The sequence below is a fragment of the Cajanus cajan genome, chromosome 7, assembly GCF_000230855.2.
Source record: "Cajanus cajan strain Asha chromosome 7, NIPB_CcT2T_4, whole genome shotgun sequence".
Classification (NCBI taxonomy): Eukaryota; Viridiplantae; Streptophyta; class Magnoliopsida; order Fabales; family Fabaceae; genus Cajanus; species Cajanus cajan.
Window position 1 is genome coordinate 48732274 of NC_138523.1, and position 21975 is coordinate 48754248.

At 31.3% G+C, this 21975-nt stretch overlaps 1 protein-coding gene across 3 annotated transcripts; it reads left to right on the forward strand.

Annotated features, from left to right (window-relative positions):
- Positions 1-10649: 10649 nt before the first annotated feature.
- Positions 10650-20779, forward strand: LOC109805026 (NAC domain containing protein 50). 3 transcript variants are annotated; one of them, XR_014427923.1, is made up of 5 exons: positions 10650-11100; positions 11304-11593; positions 11900-12109; positions 17693-17813; positions 19918-20055. XR_014427923.1 is itself a non-coding variant. In XM_020366954.3 (4 exons), the coding sequence occupies exons 1-4, from the start codon at positions 10884-10886 to the stop codon at positions 20566-20568; spliced, it is 1368 nt and encodes a 455-aa protein (XP_020222543.2). In that variant the 5' UTR covers positions 10669-10883; the 3' UTR covers positions 20569-20779. The 3 variants fall into 3 exon arrangements, 2 of the variants coding, with proteins under 2 accessions (XP_020222544.1, XP_020222543.2); XM_020366954.3 differs by lacking the exon at positions 17693-17813 and having other exon boundaries at positions 10669-11100; positions 19918-20779; XM_020366955.3 differs by lacking the exons at positions 11900-12109; positions 17693-17813 and having other exon boundaries at positions 10665-11100; positions 19918-20779.
- The last annotated feature ends 1196 nt before the right edge of the window (positions 20780-21975 follow it).

The following is a 21975-nucleotide window of genomic DNA, read 5'->3' on the forward strand; positions in this document are numbered from 1 at the left end:
CAGAAGAAAAATATGCATATACAAACAAAGTTCCCAGAGTTCAACGCCTGAATTCAAAACAGAAAATCAAAGCAAAGGGAAAATTAAACTAGGTTATAACAAAATTGGCCTACGTAGAGGCATTCTCGCAGGAGCTATCCTCCATGTCGTCCTCCTTGACGAGCTCGGTCTTAACTCCTAGACCTACGGCCTTCAGAGCTCGGGGGGCTAGTGTACTGACCGTACTTCGCACCCGGGCTCCGAGCCCGGATTAGCGATACAAAGCCACCCCGGGCACACGCTGAGCGACATCAGCCCGGTATTTGGGGCCCGGTATTTGGGCAGATCATTCCCGAACCCGGGGATCTCGTCCCAGATCAGAACCGCCCTCCAATTATATCATATCATATCTCATCATATCATATCATATCATATCATATGATATCTTATCATATCATGTCTTATCTCATGCCCAAGGCCCAAGACAACCCTAATTTACACAAAGGTATGTGCATTATTTATACGAGACTCATACTCCCACAAACACTAACTTTAGTATCGGAGTCTCTTTTGCAGGTACCACCCCCATCTTGGAGCACCAGCGTACCAGTGAAGGAGGCTCGCCGATCTTACCCAGCAGATCAGCTCTACAACAGATTTCCGGTAAGAACATATATATTAGTGATTAAAATATGCAAATTAAATTCTTAATATTTATATCAAATATATTTAATTAACCTGCTTCTTATATATTTATATTTGTTAAATTTAATTTTTCTATAAGAATTTAGTTATATTTTATTGTCAATTATATCATTCTTCATTCGTGTTACATTGACTGCAATTTTAATATTTAAAAATATTTCAAAATGAAAAATGTTTTCATGTTTCAAAGCAATGTTAATTAAATTTTTTATAATTTTATTTATTTATAAATTATTCAACCACCACAATTCAAAAAAATATATTTATTAAGAGAATTAACTATTTTAGTAAAATTGTACTAGAAATTAATACATTTATTATTTTTCTTTATATATCTGTAAAAATCTTAAACTACAGTTATTATATAAATAAAGAATCATAATGGTTTTTTAAAAAATGTATTTTGGATCTTATTTTCAAACTTAAATTAATATTATCCTTTTAAATATTTCTTTTTATCCCAAAATGAGTATAATTTTTAGTTCTCACATGGATTAAAAACAACAAAATAAATAAATAAATATATATATATATATATATATATATATATTTTATTAAAATTGTTTTGTTCTTTTAATTAATGCATTACTTTTAATTATCGTGGTTAGATAATTTATGAATGGATAAATTAAAAAAAATAATTAATATTACTTTTGATCCTAATTATAAATAACATAAAACAAATAATTTAGATCAAGAAAAGTAATTAATATAATTTTTTAATATATTATACTATAAATTCAAATTTTATTCTAAATATATTATTTATTTTAAGTGGTTATTGTATTAAATGTTACATAAAAAATAATGTTAACAATAACTTAAGAGTATAAAGAATTTAACTTTGAATAATTTAAAAAATAATGATTGTTATTTAATATTTATAATTAGGACAAAAAGCAATTATTGTTTATAATTAATACCAGAGGTAATACTATATTAAAAAAAACTTTAATCGTTTTGAGACATTTTATAAATATATTAAACCTATTACAATCAAGTAGAAACGATAAGAATAATAATAATTTTCAATGTTACGATGAGATTTTAAATATTTGTTGATTGATTTAAAAATTAAAACTTAATTATATTATAAATTGTGAAATTTAATTAGTATTTCAATAGAAAAATGTCACAAACATTATGAAACTTATGTGAAATGAATTTTAAATAACTGACAAGACAAATAAACAGAAACATCTAATATCATTTTTTTTCTTCTAATTACTTATGAAACTCACTTTTTCATGCAATATGACTTTTTTACATATACAATAATTAAATTTTATAATTTTGTACTGTCAATTTTTATGTATTGAAATAGTTAATAACTTAAAGGAAGCTTGTGTATGTGGGGGAAGCCTATCAACCCTTGTGAATGGGAGTCCTACGGCAGAAGTATCTATGGGTAGGGGATTAAAGCAGGGTGATCCGTTGGCACCATCTATGTTCTTAATTGCTGCGGAAGGCCTTAGACTGTTGATGAGTAGGGCTTTAGAGATGAATCTGTTTAAGGGATTACACTTAGGCGGTGAAGGTCCACCGATTTCTCTTTTACAGTTCGCGGTTGATACTCTGATTATTGGAGAAGCTACTATGCAGAATCTGTGGTGCTTAAAAGGCCATCTTGCGCTGTTTCGAGTTAATTTCAGGCATGAAAATTAATTTCCACAAGAGTTGCGTGGTCGGTATTCATTCTGGGACAGATTTCACTAACTTGGCGGCTGCTTTTTTACATTGCAATGTGGGTCAACTACCGTTTAAGCATTTGGGCTTACCTCTTGGTGCTAATCCTAGGAAGTTGTCTACTTGGAAACCAATGCTTGATGGCTTACGAAAGCGTCTATCCTCTTGGAAGCATAAGTATTTATCCATTAGGGGGAGAGTGACCTTAATTAATTCGGTTTTGAATGTTATGTCCATCCATTTCCTTTCATTTTTTAAAGCTCCAAACTCGGTGATTAAGGAAATTGTGGCCATCCAACGTGATTTATTGTGGAGAGGTGTCAAGGATGGCTCGCAAATTCCTTGGGTAAAATGGGAAACGGTGTGTAAGTCAAAGGTTGAGGGTGGACTAGGAATCAAAGATGTCAAATTGTTCAATTGGGCACTACTAGGGAAATGGGTGTGAAGGTGCATGCTCTCTCCGGGTATGTTGTGGGCTAAAGTTCTTCATGATAGGTATGGTCGTATTGAGTCCTTTTCAAATTGCTCAAATGTGGATAAGAGGGCCTCTTGGTGGTGGAAGGATATAGTGGGGTGCTACAACAAGGGAATTTTTGGTTGGACGAAAAGACTGAACGTTGTATTGGTGATGGCACTATGACCCGATTTTGGGAGGATAAGTGGATAGGTGGTGTGCGCTTGTTGGATGTCTTTCCTCATTTGTACTCCTTTGCCTTGGACCCGTTGTCAGTGGTGGCAAATAATGGAACTTGGGAGGAATCTACGTGGGTGTGGCATGTTAATTGGAGAAGAGAACCTTTTGTTCATGAAGGTAGGAGTGTGAATACCTTGTTGGATATGCTTCAGGGCTTGCAGGTTATCTCTTCAAGGCAAGACTATTGGAGATGGATTTATGATAAGGACGGTGTATTCTCGGTGAAAAGTGCGTACCTTTGGCTACAACGCTCGGTAGGTGGAGAACTCAGATACTCTTCGAATTTTCAACTAGTTATAAAAAGTCTTTGGAAATGTAAGGCTCCGATCAAGTGTTTGGTGTTTTGTTGGCAGGTGTTATTGAATGCGTTCCCGTGCAAATCATTGTTACAAGTACGTGATGTGGAGTTGGATAACAATTTTTGTTCTTTTTGCTCTCTGTTTGTTGAAGACCCTCTTCATCTCTTTCTAATGTGCCCGATGACATTTAATACTTGGTTAGCTGTTGCTAATTGGTTGGAGGTTGCGGTGGTCTTTTCCAATTCTTTAATTTCTCTTTATTTATATTGGACGAATCTTGGTATATATAAAAAACATTCTCACTTTTTGCGGGTAGTTTGGGTTTCTGTTATCTGGTCACTATGGCTTCATCGAAATGTCATTATCTTTCAGCAAGGTACTACAAATTGCAAGGAAGTGTTGGATAATATTAAATTGCGTTCATGGAAATGGATTAATAGTTCTGTCCCTGGTGTTCTTTTAGTTACACAAGTTGGTATTATAACCCGAGTTTGCATTTCTCATAGTTTCTTTCTAGCTTTGATTCTAATTATGTCTATGTGTCTCTTGTAACGGGTTGGAGTACTCCTTGTACTCCCTTTAATTTAAATTTCTTTTGCTTATAAAAAAAAAAAACTTAAAACAAAAAATGATTACTTATTTTAAAAAAATGACATCTCTTTATTTCAAAATGATTGTAATTTTAATATTTTTAAAAAATATCAAAATGACTTATGTTTGGCTTTTCGAATATAATGTTAATTTATTTTTCTAATTTTTTTTTCATAAATTTTTCAATCGTCACAATCAAAATAATGTATTTATTAAGAAATTAATATTATTTTAATAAAATTATATTAAAAAATAATATTTTTATTTTTATTCTTAATCTTTGCATTAAAAATTTTAAATTACCTTCATTTTGAGATCGAATGAGTTTAACTAAAGTTTAAGGATTAAAAATATTTTTTTTAAAATAATGGTTATTTGATAAGTATAAAAAAGAAATGAAATAAAAAGGGCAGAGTGGTAAGTGGGTAGATAATGGATTACAGTGATAAGATCCTGCAAGAATGTACGAATACCAACCAATGCTTTTCTCTTTCACTTTACTTCAATCAATGCCCAATCCTCAACCAAGATCATTCATGCTTTTTATACTCTAACATTTTTAAAATATATAAATAAAAATAAACAATGTTCTACACTTCAATGGTCAAACATTAGTCAAAACATTAATTTAATTTAAAATATAATTTAATAAGCGATTAGTCAAGATTGGTCCTCATCTTTCACAACTTTTAGTCAAAACATTAATTTAATTCTATCTATCTATCATATTTATTTATTTTTTATTTTTTTAATGATTTTTTCATCATTTATTTATGATATGAATGTAAATAAGTATTTTCAACTATAGATCTAATTTTATAACATTTGACTTTATTGTTACTAGTTAATATTTATTTATATTTTAAAAGATAAAATTGTTGATTTCTTTTAAAAATTCCCTGTATATTGATTCTGTCCTTAAATGATAGTAGTTTTCTAAAATTAATGAGTTTTTAATATTTTTTACATGTCAAATACCAGTTGTTTGTTTTTTAATTTATTATTTTCCTTTTAAATTTAAGTTACTTATGTTTATTTGAATTAGTCAAACTTAGGGGGGTGTATTGGTTTAGGATTTCGTAGGATTTTAAAAGACTTTTTTTGAGTAAAAAAGTCCATTGGTATTCAATCAGGATTTTATGTCACTTAAAAACAATCCAGTGGTATTCAATCTGGATTTTTAGGATTTTTTAAAGAGTTCATTAAAATCCACTGGTATTCATTTGAGATTTTTTACAACTTAAAAACAATCCATTAGTATTCAAAAATTTAAGGATTTTAAAGGATTGTTGTGTGAGAGGGATTTTGAAAGACTTTCTAGTGTTATCTATAAATACCAGATTCATAAAACAATCCCATCCAAACCCATCGGATTTTGAAGGATTGTTTGAAATGATTTTTCAAGTGTTTTAAGAATTTTCAAGTGAGTTTTTCATCTTTTTTTTCTATGCTCCTGTCTTCTCCATTTTTTCTCTACTAATAATACTACACTATTGTTCATTGCTCATATATAATACTATTCTCATACCATTCTCCTATTTTGTGAAACTCTAATATGTAAATGATAGTGTCATTGACTTGTTTTATTTTTCTGTTCGTTCTCTTTAATTGACTTACTTTATTTTATTCTATGTAGTTGAATTTGTTCCTTTATATAACACAAAAAAATACTTGAAATTTTAACTTTTAAGTGGTAATTTTTTTTATGACACACGTTAAGAAAAGAAAAAGGTGAAAGATGAAATTGATATCATAATCTCAACAATATATATATATATATATATATATATAAATAAATAAAAGATGAATTTGTTAGAGTTTTTGTGAGTAGAATGAGATAAAAATGGATCTTAGGGGGAAGAACCCTCTTAGCATAAAAATTGCGAATTCTCTCTTTCCCTTGAATTTGTTACTCTTATCCCTCCTCCTTTTATGACTCAACAATTATTTTATTTTTTTTACTATGAATTTTTCTTTTTTATTTTTATATTATGAAATTAAGATTTTTTATATTTTAAAAAAAGAAAATTAACATAAGACATTGCAATATCTAATTTTTTAGGGTTTAGGATTTATGCCTTCATTAACTTATTTTTTAAAAAAGAAAATATTGTTAAAATATTTGTTAGAATAATTTATATTTATAAATATCGTTAAAAATTATCATATATATATATATATATATATATATTCTCTATATCTAAATACTTCTGTTTATATAAAAAAATTATATATCTAAATATTTTTTCAGTATCGAATATACTAATTTTTTTATATAAAAAATTATCTTATGTTTCTATATTTTCGTTTTTACATTTTTTTTATAATAACTGAGGTATTTGATCCATTTGGATAGCAAAAATATATTCGATCTTGTATGATGGTGTGCTTCTAAAAATAATAATATAATTTTATTGATTTTGTCTATTATCCGTAATTATTTATATAACTATTTTTTAACATATATTGTTTTAGTAATTCAAATGGGAGATTCACAAGGAAATAATAAAGAAAAATGAAAAGAGAAAGAAAACTATGAAGCTTGGATTAAGGATGATTCCGATGAATTGTTACAATTGATAGTGGATGCTATAAAAAGAGGATAGAATATTATAGAGAATTATTATTATTATTTATCTAGACATTATTTTTTTTATTTATTATTTTTATCTTTGACTCTTTTTAAATTTGAATGTATAATTTTTTTTAAATCTTATCAAATGTCAAAACTCCACAAAATCCCACAGAATCCATTAAAATCCTAATTTAAAAGTCTTGCAGAATCCATTAAAATCCTGATTTTAAGTCTTGTAGAATCTTGCAAAATCTTAAAAGTAATGAAAATCCTGCAAAGTCTTTTAAAATCCGCAGGATTTTTTTTAACTAAAAAAGTCCTTTAAAATCCTAATCCAATACACCCCCCTTAATTTTCTTATAATTTTAAAAATAATATATTTATATTTTACTTAAATTAAAAATATATTTTACTTATATAATAGATAATATATGCACAATAGTGCTAAAATTTCTAACCATATAATATATGCATTAATATATTAAAGAGTTTTTGTATGTTATTTCATCCTACCACTCGGGTCAGGTTAATTGTGAAAAGTTTGGAGTAATATATGCAGAAATTTAAGTTAAAATTTTATTGGCGTGATTAAAATTTTTATAAATTAAATTATTTAATATTTCATCGATAATTTTATATAAACTTACTTACCTAATTCAATATAAATAAAAAGTTGAATAATCTAATTAATAATATTAAATGTATCATAAATTTATATTTTCAAAATGGCTTAAATATGTTTTTACTCCCTCAAATTTAGGATAAATTTATTTTTGGTCTCTCAAATTTAAAATTGTTAAAATTGTTGTTTTTAATCCTTATAATTTCAGAAAAATCTCATTTTAGTCTTTATATTCAAATTTTATTAATAAATTTATCAAATATTATTGCATAAAATCTATCTACTAGTGTCTCTGATAGTGAAAACATCACATTAAATTCAGTTAATATTGTATAACTGTCTTAATTTATCATTTTCAGATATGTTATTAGTGACCTAAGGAACTAAAACAATATTTTTGAAAATTACAATAACTAAAAATAACAGTTTTAAATTTGAGAGACCAAAAACAAATTTATCTTAAATTTGAGGGACTAAAAACATATTTAAGCTAATAAGCATTGTTTATAAACAATTTTACTATAGTAAAGTTATAAAAATGTAATTAATAAAAGTTGAACTAAATTAATTGATACCAATTTTTTTGAATTGGGTTAAGATGCAAATGATCAGTTTTTTTTAAATGAAAAAAGATAAAAATCACAAAATATAAATTAAATTCTTAACGTTGAGGACTTTACAAACTTTACCAAAGAAGCCATAGTCGATATGACTTGAATCATTGATTTAAATGTCATTTACTTACAACTAACTTGAGTTGGCGCAAGTAGGTAAAGACTCATGCTGCTTAACCAAGTGACTAAGGTTTGAATTATGACTTTTGTGAATGCAAAAACTCAAGTTGAGAAGGGATATCCACTTATTTGACGTTTGTCAAACTCTCAAGGAAGATTGTTTTTGTGTTCCATGAAAAACACTCCTTGGTAATAAAAAAAAATGACATTTACTTATTTTAATAATTTAAAATCTATTTAAAGGTGTAAAAAAAATTACATCCACGTTTCTTATATGGTGTAAAGAAACCATATTTAATATCTATTTTAGACTTACTAATTCAAACCAATACTTCGGACACAGGGTGAGTATATGAACTTAGATTCAAGCCTGTATAGTTAATGGACACATTTTAAAAAAATTTGCATAACAAAAATTGAGTTTAGCTTGCAAAGTCTATGAATTTCGTGGGCTTAACTTGTGAATCTTGCGAGTCGACTGGTTTAAAAAATATATTTTTTCCAATAATTATTATGCAGGACTTTTAAAATAATTGAGTTTAACTTTATTTTAGTAAATAAATACAAGTGATAAGTATTAAATTTGGTATATTTTATAATTTAAAATATATTGTACTTTTTAACCTTAATATATTTTAAATTAAATATGCAAGTTTGATATGTTAATACTTTAATGTTTTAACTTAAATGTGTCAATATTATATGTTAAGACTTTCATAATTTTTTATTATTTTTTATATAATATTTTTTTAATGTATTTTTGCCTCATTTTCTTAGCATAAAAAGGGGAAAAAATTCTTCTAATTTTTATTTTCTTTTGAGCTCGCAAGCTTGTCCATTTAACCATGGGCTTTGTAGGACAAATATGGGTCAAGAGAAAAAAATTATTTATTTTATGGGTTTAACTTATCTAACCTATTAAAATGTGAGTTTTGCAAGTCGAATCTTAAACAAGCCAAGCTAACTCATATGCCCATTTTTAGACATACATCAATAAGCTAGTACTTTTCAACATTAAAGCTATTGACTTAACAATTTTTGTTATTATTAATATTTTTTTGGACTTGGGACTTAACCCATCCCAAGTCCAACTTATTTTGTTTTGATCTCAACTGTGTATAAAGCTTGAAATGACCCCTAATAGTATTAATGGTAACTTTCTATTAATAATGGTTCAACTTCATTTGCTTTAATCCTAATTGTACATAAATCTTGAAATGATTCCCAACAACATTAGTGATAGTCTTCTATCACTTTGAAATAATTAAAATACAATTTTGACTATACCTTCTAGAAGACAAAGACCTCATCACAATAAAATAACATTTCCTTCTCATCTTATCAATCATAAGCTATAAAATCCAATAACATTTTGCTACCTAAGTATGTTTAATTCCATATCCATCTTGTTTAGTTTGATAAAAACTCAGGGTCTAAATCCTTACATGTGACCTCCCTTTTTGTCTTCAAGATTAGAATTCAAAGCACAACAACTTATAAACTTGAATCAATCAACAAATATCAACTTGAAAGATTGTCATAGAGACATAGACACAAGGATTCTTCCCTAGAGTTTATCAAACAACATCATTTTTTTTATGATTAATTTAACTTCAACCTGATATACACATTTATTTCATATAAAGTTAACATGAAATATATATGATATTAACTATCGAGGATACTATTTAGTGAAAATGATCAATTTCTCATAATGTAATTATTGTGTATGTTTCATATTTTAGTATAGGCGAACAAATGAGAGTGATATCATAAATTATTGTAAATTACATATGATATAACCATGTTAATGATAAATAACATAAAAACAACCATTATGCTCTCAAAGTTGTAGACACATTATCGACCGTTTAAATATTTGGTTGCTATATTTTAGTAGCAGTATAAAAAAAATATTATACATTACCAACTAATAACAAATAAGAATAGATGTAATTTTAAAATAATTTTTTTAAAAGTGACATATATAATAGATATTTATGATCGAATGATAATGTAAATATTCATATATTATATAAACTATTTTATATTTGTACAAAAATAAAATTGTACTAAATATGAATATAATTTATCTTAAAAATATCGTGTCAAGGAACATCATAACTAAGTAATTTTTTTTATAAATATATAAAACTAAAAAAACTAGAAAATAAGGATGGAGACTATATTTTTATGTTTTCATTTAATTACAAATTATTACATATAATAAATTTATTAATCTTTATAATAATTATTTTTAAAAATTTATATTAATAATAATCAATTGTGTAAAAAAATTACAATAATCATTAAACCTGTAAAAAAAAAGAGAGAAGAATATTAAATTTGAGAAAGTATGAATATAATTTGGGTTAAAATTATTGGCCTGAGGAGGGGCAGAATAGTTATTTGGTCCTGAAACAAGATGATAACAAAAGACTAAGAAGGATGGGCCACATGTGCCTGAAGATGGTCCCAAATTATTTGCTCACATCAATAAAAGGAAGAAAATCCTCCCATTTACTCACTTCCCAATTGGAGAGCAGTAAAACGGTAAAAGAGAAAACCCAATCGTGTGCTTTCCAAAAAAGCCCCCCTTCAATCCAAATCAAATTACATCTTTTTATTCAAATACAGCAATGCAATCTAACTTAAAATAAAAAATAAAAAATATCCAACAAGAGAAAAAGATGGGATTATTTTTGGGTTGTTGAGTTTCAAAAGAAACAGCAACACAACACAACACAGCAGAAGACAAACTTGATTATTTTCATTTTGGAAGAAATAAAGTATAAAAGAAAAAGAAAAAGAAAATGGGAAAATCACAATCCCTGGAAGCCCCCAAGTGTTAGAATTTCTTGACATTGAAGGTACCCTTCTCTTTTGTTGCTTGACCCTCAATCAAAGACCCATCTTTTCCGTTTTGCGTAGGGAACTTCAGCACTGAAGCCCTAATCACCATATCCACCACCCCTTTTGTTTCTTCTTCTATTCCAACATGGGTCGCGAAAGTGTGTTCCTTCCAACCACTGCCTCCACCACAGTGAACCCAGTGGCAGCACCACCTACCTCCCTTGCTCCTGGCTTCAGGTTCCACCCAACTGATGAGGAACTTGTTATTTACTACCTCAAACGCAAGGTTTCAGGAAAACCTTTTAGATTCGATGCTATATCTGAGGTTGACATATACAGGAGCGAGCCCGGGGACCTGGCAGGTCACTCCCTTTTCCCCAATCTTTTCACCTTTTTTATGCTAAAAATTGAATTTTTTGCTGTTTTATTCTTCTGGGTGTGTGTGTTTGCTTTCTCAGCTGCTTCACTTGGATGGATTTTTCTTTCTTTGGTTTGGGTTTTTGTTGGTTTTCTGATTTTTTGTTCTTAACTCCTGGAAATGGTGGTGGGCTGTATGTTTGTTTAGATAAGTCAAGGCTGAAGACCAGGGACCAGGAGTGGTATTTTTTCAGTGCATTGGACAAGAAATATGGGAATGGGGGGAGGATGAACAGGGCTACGGGCAAAGGGTATTGGAAAGCCACTGGGAATGATCGACAAGTGAAGCATGAAGAAAGGGTTGTGGGGTTGAAGAAAACTTTGGTGTTTCATAGTGGACGGGCTCCGGATGGCAAGAGGACTAATTGGGTCATGCATGAGTACAGGCTTACTGAAAAGGAGATGGAGAGGATTGGGACTGGATCCTCTCAGCCCCAGGTGAGATTCTAGATTTCGTTTTAGAAATTGAAGCCTGAGATGGGCCTAAACTGTATGAATTTTGTGCTGTTTCTGTGCAGCAACTGAGGGGTTTCCTCGTTTTCTTGTTGATAAAATAAGGAGCTTGGTTATTATATGTGGTTCCCAAACCGAAATTGTGTATATGACTCTTGGATGCAGGAGTTTGAACTTTGTTCTTTAGTAAAAGTCGAAAGAATAGTTTGCTATGTGCTGTGTAATGTGGGCATTGTTATTGTGTTACAAATAGTTAATAATTTTTGTGCATTTTTCTGCTGGATGGAGAAGGATGCGTATGTTTTGTGTAGAGTATTTCACAAAAATAACATAGGACCTCCGAATGGGCAACGATATGCTCCCTTCATTGAAGAAGAATGGGATGATGCAGCGGGAATGGTTCCAGGGGTAGAGCCTGTGGATAATGGCTATGTTGCCCACCAACCGCGTGTTGAAGGAAATGGTGTTTTATGCACTGAAGGGAGAAATAATGTTGTACAGGTTAGTTGCCTCCATTTTTTCCGGTTTATATTCAATGTTTGTTATTAATAATTAATTTTTTGTATTCATCTTGGAATAAATTCATTGATGCTTTACATTAATTTTTGCACACCCATATGGTCTCATAGCCAGTCCCTAAACCGGGTAAAGGAGGACGGCTGATGTAACACATGAATCACTCACTTTTAATAACTGACTTCATCTAGCCGGATAAAAACAATAGTATGGCAGGTGTAACACATGAATCACTCACTTTTGGTCAGTTTCAATTTAATATGTGATCATACAACAGGTGTAGATGTGCTATAATAATGTTCCTCGTGCGACATTAATATTTTCTCCATACCTTTTTTCTCACCATGACGGGTTCTTTATCCTTCTTATTCATCTACTGTGTTTATTATCGTCTTAATTTTCTCTCTCCATTTTTTCCAAAACTAAAAATTTATGTTCCATAAGTTATTAGTTTTTTTGGGGTATGTTTGTCTTAGTCTCTTATATATCAATTGATTCAATGGATTTTGCTATTCATTTTCAATGTTTGTTTTAAGCATTGAAAATTTATCCTTGCACTAACTAATAATTTATTTTGTAGATACTTTTGTTTGTCTTGTCAAAATCACTTTCAAGTGCAATTTTTCATCTTTTTCTGTTCATTTAACTTTTTTAAATGGGTGGTTGCTTGAGGAGCACAATTTTTATCTCAAATGTTCTTTTAGCTTTCTTAAATAGGTGATTTTTTTAAAAAAATTTTACCGTATGTACTTCTTACTTCAGAGGAAACTTGCAACAAGAAAGATTGCATTTTGTAGATATATAATCTAGAACAATGAGGTGGGGTTCAGCTGTCTGATTAAGTGCATATTTGGTTTATCTTATTTTGGGGGCAATAATTGCTTAAATTTTTTTTTCCGGGTAGAGATCACGAGTATCTTCCACTAGAGGAAATCTTACTTGATCTGAGTAGGAGCAGGGTTCTACATGATTGCATTTGATGCAGTTAAAGTTGTGACATCGATTTTACTGAGTCATCAAATGAGCCATGTTAAGACAGCCCAAGCTTATACACATTGGTATATAATGTGTTCTAATAAGGCCCCTAATGAAAGAACCAATGGACCTTAGTGCATGTTTGGGAACAGATTATTATCTTGGGAAGTAATTGCATTGACTTCGGATTTTACTGTTGAAATTCTTGATGCATGTTGTAGAATTGTGGAAACTTGTTCCATTTAAGAGTCTATGTGTATGATCATGGGATTCTTTAAACTACCAATTAGATTCCAAGACAATGGGAGAGATATGAGCAAGCTTTCATTTTAAAGTGAAGTACCATTTTAGGTTGAAAAAAGGTGAAAATGAAAGATTTTGAATTTGTGGGTACATTTCTAGAAACCAATCTGTTTCATTAACCTTCCTCTTCATTGTGAAGGTGTGAACCCTTCCATATGCAAAACTAGACGTGGCTGTAGCATTTGCTCAATGCCATTGACTTAGTTGGACATGGTGTTTCCATCAACACAATGATGAAGATGTTACAAAAGGTCTAACAACAAATGATCATTGTTCAACAACATTAATCCACAAATTGGCTATAGAGGATGAATGTAGAGATCCATTTTGCCTCATTGGAGTCAATGTCCAAAGATTTTTAATGGTGGCAAAAATTTAAAGAACAACTTTTGTAGCTCTACCAACAAACCCAACATTGAGAATCTTAATTGCAAGTTTGTGACCAAGAGGACCTTCCTTTTTTTTCTTTTTTTTTTTCTTTTCAATTCTTGGAAAATTTTGTGGTTTCTTTGTGAGAGCGTACCTACATAGGAGTTAGGTTGGATTAGGAAAAGTGAACTTCGGGGGAATTGTTCCTTGTTAGAAGGGAGAAACACCATAAATGTTTTGATGCCATCCATAGTAAACACATTAAGGGTGTCATTTCCATTGGTTATGAGTTTGCAACTTACATAGATAGATAATGTTTTTATTGGTGGCAAATTAAAGGAGCCTTTGGTATCTCATCCCAAATATCATGGAACCAAGTTACCTGGATGACTTTAACAATCATGGGTGTCTAGGGTGGTGGCATGGCCATATATGCTAAAATTAAATATGATCTATAATTAAGTAGGATTGTGATTGTAATTACCGTAGTTAGGGGTTTAATTGTGTACAACTTTAATTTGTGACTTGTATCCCTATTTCCTCTCTTAGGGTAGCCTTATCAGAATTTATATACAATATATCAATTTTCTCTGTTATAATGAAGTGAAACAATTTAGTCTTTTTTATTTTCTCTATGTTCAAGTTGTTACCAAAGCTCTTGGTCTAGATGGACTTATCCCCAAAATTTGCTTGTCATTGGAGTTTTGACACATTGGCAGTTGTAAGTAGAGATCTTGGTGTGTGTAGGTCACATGCCACCATCTTGTCTTCTATTCATGATTGTGCTGCCACATTCTAGGTCGTTCCATTGTAGGGGTTGTCTTGCTCTAACTCCCATTCGTTTTGTTGATGTTTGGAAGCCCTTGGTTTTCTCCCTTTTTGAGTGGGTTACAATTTCCATGATGTCTAAAGAGAAATCTATAGCCTTTTGGCTAGGCATCTGACTCTTGCTCCTTTACCATGACTTTAATAGTTTCTCTTAATGTTTTTGGTAGTTTGATGAGGATATAAGAATATGTACTTAGGTATCATTGATCATATGACACCTTGTTCTCATTATTTCTCATCCTACTCTAACCTCCAAATTGTTGGAAAAGCAATACATTACAGTTGCTAATGGACCCCATGCCTCTATTATTGGATGTGGCAACATTCAACTTAAACCAACCTTGCCCTTGAAGAACTAGTTGCAGCTCTTGAGGAAGAAGTTGCTATTAAAGAACTAGTTGCAACTCTTGAAGAAGTAGCTACTCTCAAAAAGCACGAGATGGGTACAAGTATCGAATGAAGTAGTAAATGTAGATCAGTACTATCAACACCAAGATCAAAGAAGGGAAAAAGCCACTTTGGTCTAACAACAACCTAAGTTGTTTGAATCAAAGGCAAGTTCTTTGAATCCTAAACTCGATACTAATGATTTTACAATCACCTTGAGGAAAGGAAAGTGCTCTTGTGCCACGTACCCTATGTCTCAATTTGTATGTAGTAAGCATCTTTCTACACAACATTAGCGCTTTGGTTCAACTATTGATTCCATCATCATTCAAAAAATCGTCCAAGAAGCCTTAGAGGATTAAAACTAGGTTTGAGCCATGAATGAAGAGATGAAGGAATTGGAGAGAATAAGATTTGGGAGATTGTTGAAAACCAAGTGAAAGGATAGTGGAACACAAATGGATATACATTGTGACATCGATTTGATTGTACATTGTATTGATACATGGCAAGACTAGTTGCAAAAGGGTATATACTCGAACGTACAATATAAACTATAAGAAGACATTCACTCCAATAGCAAAGATGACGAAGGATTATTCTCTCATTGGTAGCTCACTTTGGCTGGGAGCTACAACAATATGTTGTAAAAATGCTTTTTTGCAAGGAGTCTTGGAGGGGGGTATAATTGCATATGTATATACTGACAACGTATGATTCCACTAATGGAGGAAATAAGGTGTGTAGGTCAAAGAAGACATTATATGGGCTTAAATAGTCTCCATATGCTTGGTTTGGGAGGTTCATCCAAGCAATGTATGCTATCTTTGGGGTATAAGCAAAGTCAAGGTGATCACTCACACTATAAATATAGAATTCTTAGGAAGGGACACTTACAATCCATTTGGTCAATGTAGATAATGTCATTGTTGTAGGCAATGATGAAGTTGAAGAAAAATCCAAGGGAAAGGCTAGCAACTCAATTTGAATTGAAGAATATGGGAAAGTTGAAGTATTTCCTCAAAATAGAAGTTGTCTACTCCACAAATGACATCTTCATCTATCATAGAAAGTATGTCCTTGATCATCTTAGAGTAATAGGCACGCTACATTGTGAAACATTTGGAGTGCCTATCGAGCATATTCATAGGATAGAAAGTGAAAGGGAGAACCCAAATACAAAGAAGGATTGATATCAAAGACTAGTAGGGAAAATTGTTTATTTGGCCCACACTAAACCATATATTGCTTATGTGGCAAGTGTAGTCACTTGATTCATGCATGATCCACGTGAAAACATCCATGAGCAACAAATAAGATTCTTAAATACTTGCAAGCAAGTCTAGGGAGAAAAGTTATCAATGGAAGTATACATAATTGTAGACTATGTAGGGTCATTGTAGATAGTATATCCACCTTAGGAATTGCATGATCTTGGGTGGAAACCTGGTGACTTAGAGGAGTGAAAAAGAAAAATGTGGTTGTAGAATTGAGTGTAGAGTTAGAGTTTCAAGCTATGGCTCACAAAATTTGTGAGGTCTTGTGGAAGAAGATCATATTTGATGACCTCAGGATAGAGTATGAGAAACCTACAAGGCTTATTTAGGTGATAATTCAGCCATCAAAATTGAACATAATCCACTACAACATTAGAAAACCAAACATACAGTAATAGATTAACACTTCATCAAAGAAAAGTTAGAGAGTAGTCTAATATGTGCATCACCTTGGGGCTTCAATTGGCATATTGTAGTTATTGTAATTTGGGGGGGGGGGGGGTGATTGTGTACACTACAATTTTAATTTGATTTATTTCCTTATTTCCTTGATTAGGGTAGCCTCATTAGGATTTTTATGTATGTATCAATATTCCTTGTTATAATCAAGATAATTTAGTCTTTGCTCTTCTCTCTATTTTCAAGTTGGGGGCTTCCATGTCTTTGTGCTAGGAGGTTAACATAGTGTTTGGTTGGAGGGAAATGGAGGGAAGCAAAACTTCTCATCTAATTTTAGCTCCCCTCCAGTATTGGGAGGATTTGGAAAGGAGGGAGGGGTTTTAAAACATTTTCAGTATAATGTCAAAAATATCCTCACTTGTGTTTTTAAATTCAAAATTATAAAGGTACAAAGATAAATTGGTTTTTAAAGTCCCTCCCCTCCCCTTGTGAACCAAATAAGAAAGGATCTACCTCCCCTTTCCTCCATTGAAATTCATCCTCTCCTCTCCCCTCCTTTAAACCAAACAAACCCTAAAGGTCATGCTATTTGTTCTTAAGGGTTATTGCGACTTTTTTTTTTTTTTAAGCCTATATTACTTCTACTAAGTAATACAAACTTGGGGGCAACTATTTCAAAGGTCACTTGGACCAAAGCTCGGATAGAACGATCTTCTGTTACAACCACCCTTACAACGTCAAGCCAATCTACTTATAAGTTAAACATAGTCTAACATTTGTTAAGGCAAGTTCTAAATGGACTGAGCTAAATAAGATATTAAAAAGACTTGACAAAACTAAGATACTTGGCACTTGACACATTTCTTCCTCGCTAAACATTTCATGTGGCGTAACAAAGTGTAACAAATGTAACTAACTTTTCTGCCAAACATCCTCTATATAAGAGGACTCCTTACAATGGTACGTAACTATTCCTCATTTTGACCAATACCTAAAGCTAATACTGACTTTACTATCGAAGTCCTTGCAGGTGTTACTATTGGATTCTCCCCAAGTTTGTGATCACCATTGTGAGAACCACTGTGAAGCTCATTAGAAAAGTCAACTATCACTCAACATCACAACACTATGTAATGACTACAAAGGCTTTGGTATGCTTATTGGTGGAAATTCAGTGACAAAGAAAATTTTGAGATGAGACAAAATCTGAAGTGTTTGAGATGAAAAGGCCATTGGTGTGGATCTTGAGCTGACTATAATCCTTTTGGGGGAATTTTAGGAAGGACTCTACTGTGTGAAATAAGACAAGCTATGAATCTGTGGGAATCATGTCTTTGGAATTATATTTTCCTAGGACCTAAGGATTCCACAGGACTAGAAATCTTGCTGACTTAACCAAACATTGTTAGTTTCACAGCATTTGAGATCAATTATCTCTAGGTTTGTGCAAAACTTGTTTTATTGCACCAGAAGTTGGTTCAACTGTTCAAGAGTTTTGTGCATGTCAAATGCCAAAATCCATAAACAATCAAACAGAAAAAAAAAATGGAGGTTAGGTGACAAGTTTATGTTGTTTTCACTATTTTCTATATAGATATTTGAAAACAGAACACAGGAACAAAGGTGGTGATTTTGTAATTATTTCACCTGACCTTAATTTTCATCAGCTGCATTTCACCTCCTATTGTCTATGACAACTCTCGGCCAATATAGTTTATAGTTTAGGGATCTTGATCTTGGAGGGAGAATGTCACAATATCTAGAAAATATCTCATAATATCTTTATTGCATCTTAGCTACTTAGAATACTTCAGAAGATCTCAGGTTATCTTTCAAGAGTGGTTTCTTGATTTCATTATATTTCCTTATTTGGTTTTATTCGCATTAGGAGTCTAGTACTAATTAATTGGGCTGTAATTACCAAAAAAAGAATTATTTGGGCTGTATGCAAAGCCTTCTTGTATGACATCATTACACCCCATATATCAATATTATATTACTATTCTCTCTTGTATTCCTTCTCTACCTAAATTCCCATAATTTCAAAAGCACCCAACATTTAGCGTAGTGGCATATCTCTAGTCTTATGGTTGTTTGGTAAAATTTTCCCCGAGCTTAAAAAGCACCTTTCTATCACAAATAACACTTGAATAATTTGTTTTGTTATATTCACTCATCTTGAATTCTATAAAAAATAACTTGTGGTATGGTATTGTCCAATTTTTTATGTTCTCCACTAGTGAGCATCTTGTTGAATTTACATTCATGATTGCATAATCTCTGTTTTACTCCTTAATTGGAAATCTTATGATTACAAAGCTTTTTTCCACAACTCCAGTTGAAATTTATTCCTTCTTTTGACTCTAGCATTAGGACTATATTATTTGCGAAAAACATTCATTGAAACATTGACTCCCTAAGATGCTCTACAAGTACGTCCAAAACTAAGTTGTATAAAAGATAAATTCTCTAATTGGCCCTTGGTGGAAAACCTACAGTGATAGGGTAATCCTTTTGACCTTACCATGTGTTTCATGCCTCACCTGGGATATGATGCACACTGTAGTATTCAATTTCATTTGTTTCTCCTCATTAAATTGGAATTCACCGTAATTTGGTGACATTATTTCTGTTGGGTAATTTATAATGAGCATTGCTACAGTCTCCGAAAACGGAAGCCGAAAACGCTCTGAATGATTAAAAAATTATTATTTTTTAATAAATTTATTATAAAATAATTATTTTATAATAAATTTATTAAAAAATAATAATTTTTTAATTATTCGGACAATTTTTCGGCCTCTGTTTTCGGAGGATACAACATTTTCCATTTATAATTGCTGGTTTAGTTAACTGTTGGTGCTGTTGTTGATTTAATTAGTAGAAGAATTAGCTTCTACATGTGTTCCCATCTGCCGACATTTAATCTCTGATTAGGACCTTGACTCATCAAATCTGTATTTTCCAATTGTTTTAGTAGTCTATCTTTTTTCTCATGATTTCCAGTTTTAACAATATATTAAAAGATGAATGACTCAATTGTGGATGCTGGATTCTTAAGCTTATTTGTAACATATCTATTATGGCAGATATATGGTGTGTTTTATAAAGAAAGATTTCTAAGTTGTGACCATTGCAATTCAACTTATGTTTTATGAAGTCTTGATAGAAGACACTCAATCTAGAGTTACTGACACACTCAGTTTTATGTATCATTCATTGGCATGACATTTGGTTGTATTTTAATTGTTTCAGGACACTCAATCTATGAATAAAGCTCCATTTGATGTGAACAAGCTTCCTATAGAAACTCAAAATCTTCTAGCTGTGTGCAAGAGGGAAAGCATGGCTGAGTATCCATCGCCTGAACAGGATGATAATAATTGTAAGCATGTGGATGAGGATCCATCACCTCAAACAGATAACCCAAAGCCTTTCTCTCAAATATACAAACGAAGGCGGCATAACTTGAACTCCAACCACTCTAATGTTTCTGGGGATGCAATCCAAGGCAGCCAGGATCTGTGCTCATCCACAATAAGCACCAATGCATCGACACTCTCGACCACCACTGCAGCTGCCACAACTACGAATACTGTGCCAAAAAAACATTTTCTGTCTGCATTGGTGGAGTATTCCCTGCTAGAATCCCTTGAATCAAAGGAAAGCCTAGCTTCAATTAAGACACCAGATTTTGACACCCAAAATTTAGAATCATCCATGCCTCCAAATTGTGCAAAGTTCATCAAACAGTTGCAGAGTGAGATGCAGAAGCTTTCGGTTGAAAAAGAGACGATGAGGTTTGAGATGATGAGCGCACAGGCGACGATTAACATCCTCCAGTCTCGTGTGGACATTCTGAGCAAAGAAAATGAGGAGTTGAAGAGGTTGGTCCAAAATCCTTAGGAAATGCCCCTTGTATCAGTTTAAGTTAGTCACCACCGAGTAATGGACCTCGGTGCATCGGATATTTTATTAGTTTTCGGAGTATGAATTGTAGTTTGTTTCGTTGGCTAAACTTGTCAATGTTATCATTTCAAACTTTTCATTGTGTAGCATATGACTTTCAATTTCCCGTTGTTGTGAAAATGACCATGTTAGTTCTTGCCTATCTCAATCAATAGATTAGTAGCATCTCAATTTGATAGCTGGATCTTCATTACACACCCTTACCCTTTCTTTGGTTGAATGAATCAAAGTTGAGAAGAGAGAAAGTAATTTATGTTATTTGGTCCACTAGAGTGGACAAGGGAGAAAATAAAGCAAGTTGACACAATGAGGCATGCAGATAATATTAAGGAAATGCAAAGCATGAGGTAATAGAAAAAGGTTAAGTAAGATAGAACAAACTGAAGGTGGTGGCGCGGTTGGCTCTTCCAGTGACGAGATGTGAGGAAGGAAACACAAGAGGTGAGGTTGCTGCCTTGTTTACTTGAAAAAGAGGAGGAGTCATAAATAACAATACATCTTTTTTATGATTTCAAATTATGATACAAGATTATTGAATATGCATGTTTAAAAGAATATATTATATAGAGTTTGTTTTCCAGAAAAAGAATAGTGTATGTGTGTTGCTTGGTTGTATGAGTGAAAGAAAATGGAGGAGCAGACATGCTGCACTTTGTTGTTCATTTGTTGGGCAACAAAAGGAAATGATGGGAAACAGACACCTGAAAGATTGTTTCCCTTATACCCAAAATACCATCTACCATCCTGCTTCCTGCAACATTCTTCTTTTCCTCTTTTTTTTTATTATTGTTTTTTATTTCGTGTTTTTTCATTATTTCACCTTTGACTCTTTCAGGATTTTCAGATTTTCTCAAATAAAAATAAGGGTTTAATGTATGTTTGATTTCACATTTATAATCTTCATTGAGGCTGGAATCACATAACAATTAGCACAACAATAAATAATTGCTATTTTCTTTGATACACATTCAACTAAATTTGATTAAAGGTTTTTTTTTTTCCTATTTTTTCAGCATAAAACAAATAAATAACAAATATATAATTGAATATTCACAATATCATTTTATATTCAAATAATTTATTTTTATTCCATTATCTAATATGAAAATATCTAATGTCATATAAATTTTAAAAATTTAAATATGATTTTAGTCTCTCAAATTTAAGATAAATTTATTTTTATTTTCTCAAATTTAAAATTATTATTTTTACTTCTATAATTTTTAAAAATATTGTTTTAACCGCTCGAATCACTAATAATATATATGAAAATAATAAATTAAAATAGTTATACAACATTAGCAAAATTTAATGTGATGTTTTTAAGACATCAATAAGTAGATT

Coding starts and splice junctions, on each gene's coding strand:
- LOC109805026 (XM_020366954.3), top strand. CDS start 10,884: ATGGGTCGCGAAAGTGTGTTCCTTCCAACCACTGCCTCCACCACAGTG. Junction 11,594..11,899: donor CTGGATCCTCTCAGCCCCAG/GTGAGATTCTAG, acceptor TGGATGGAGAAG/GATGCGTATGTTTTGTGTAG. Junction 12,110..19,917: donor GGAGAAATAATGTTGTACAG/GTTAGTTGCCTC, acceptor TAATTGTTTCAG/GACACTCAATCTATGAATAA.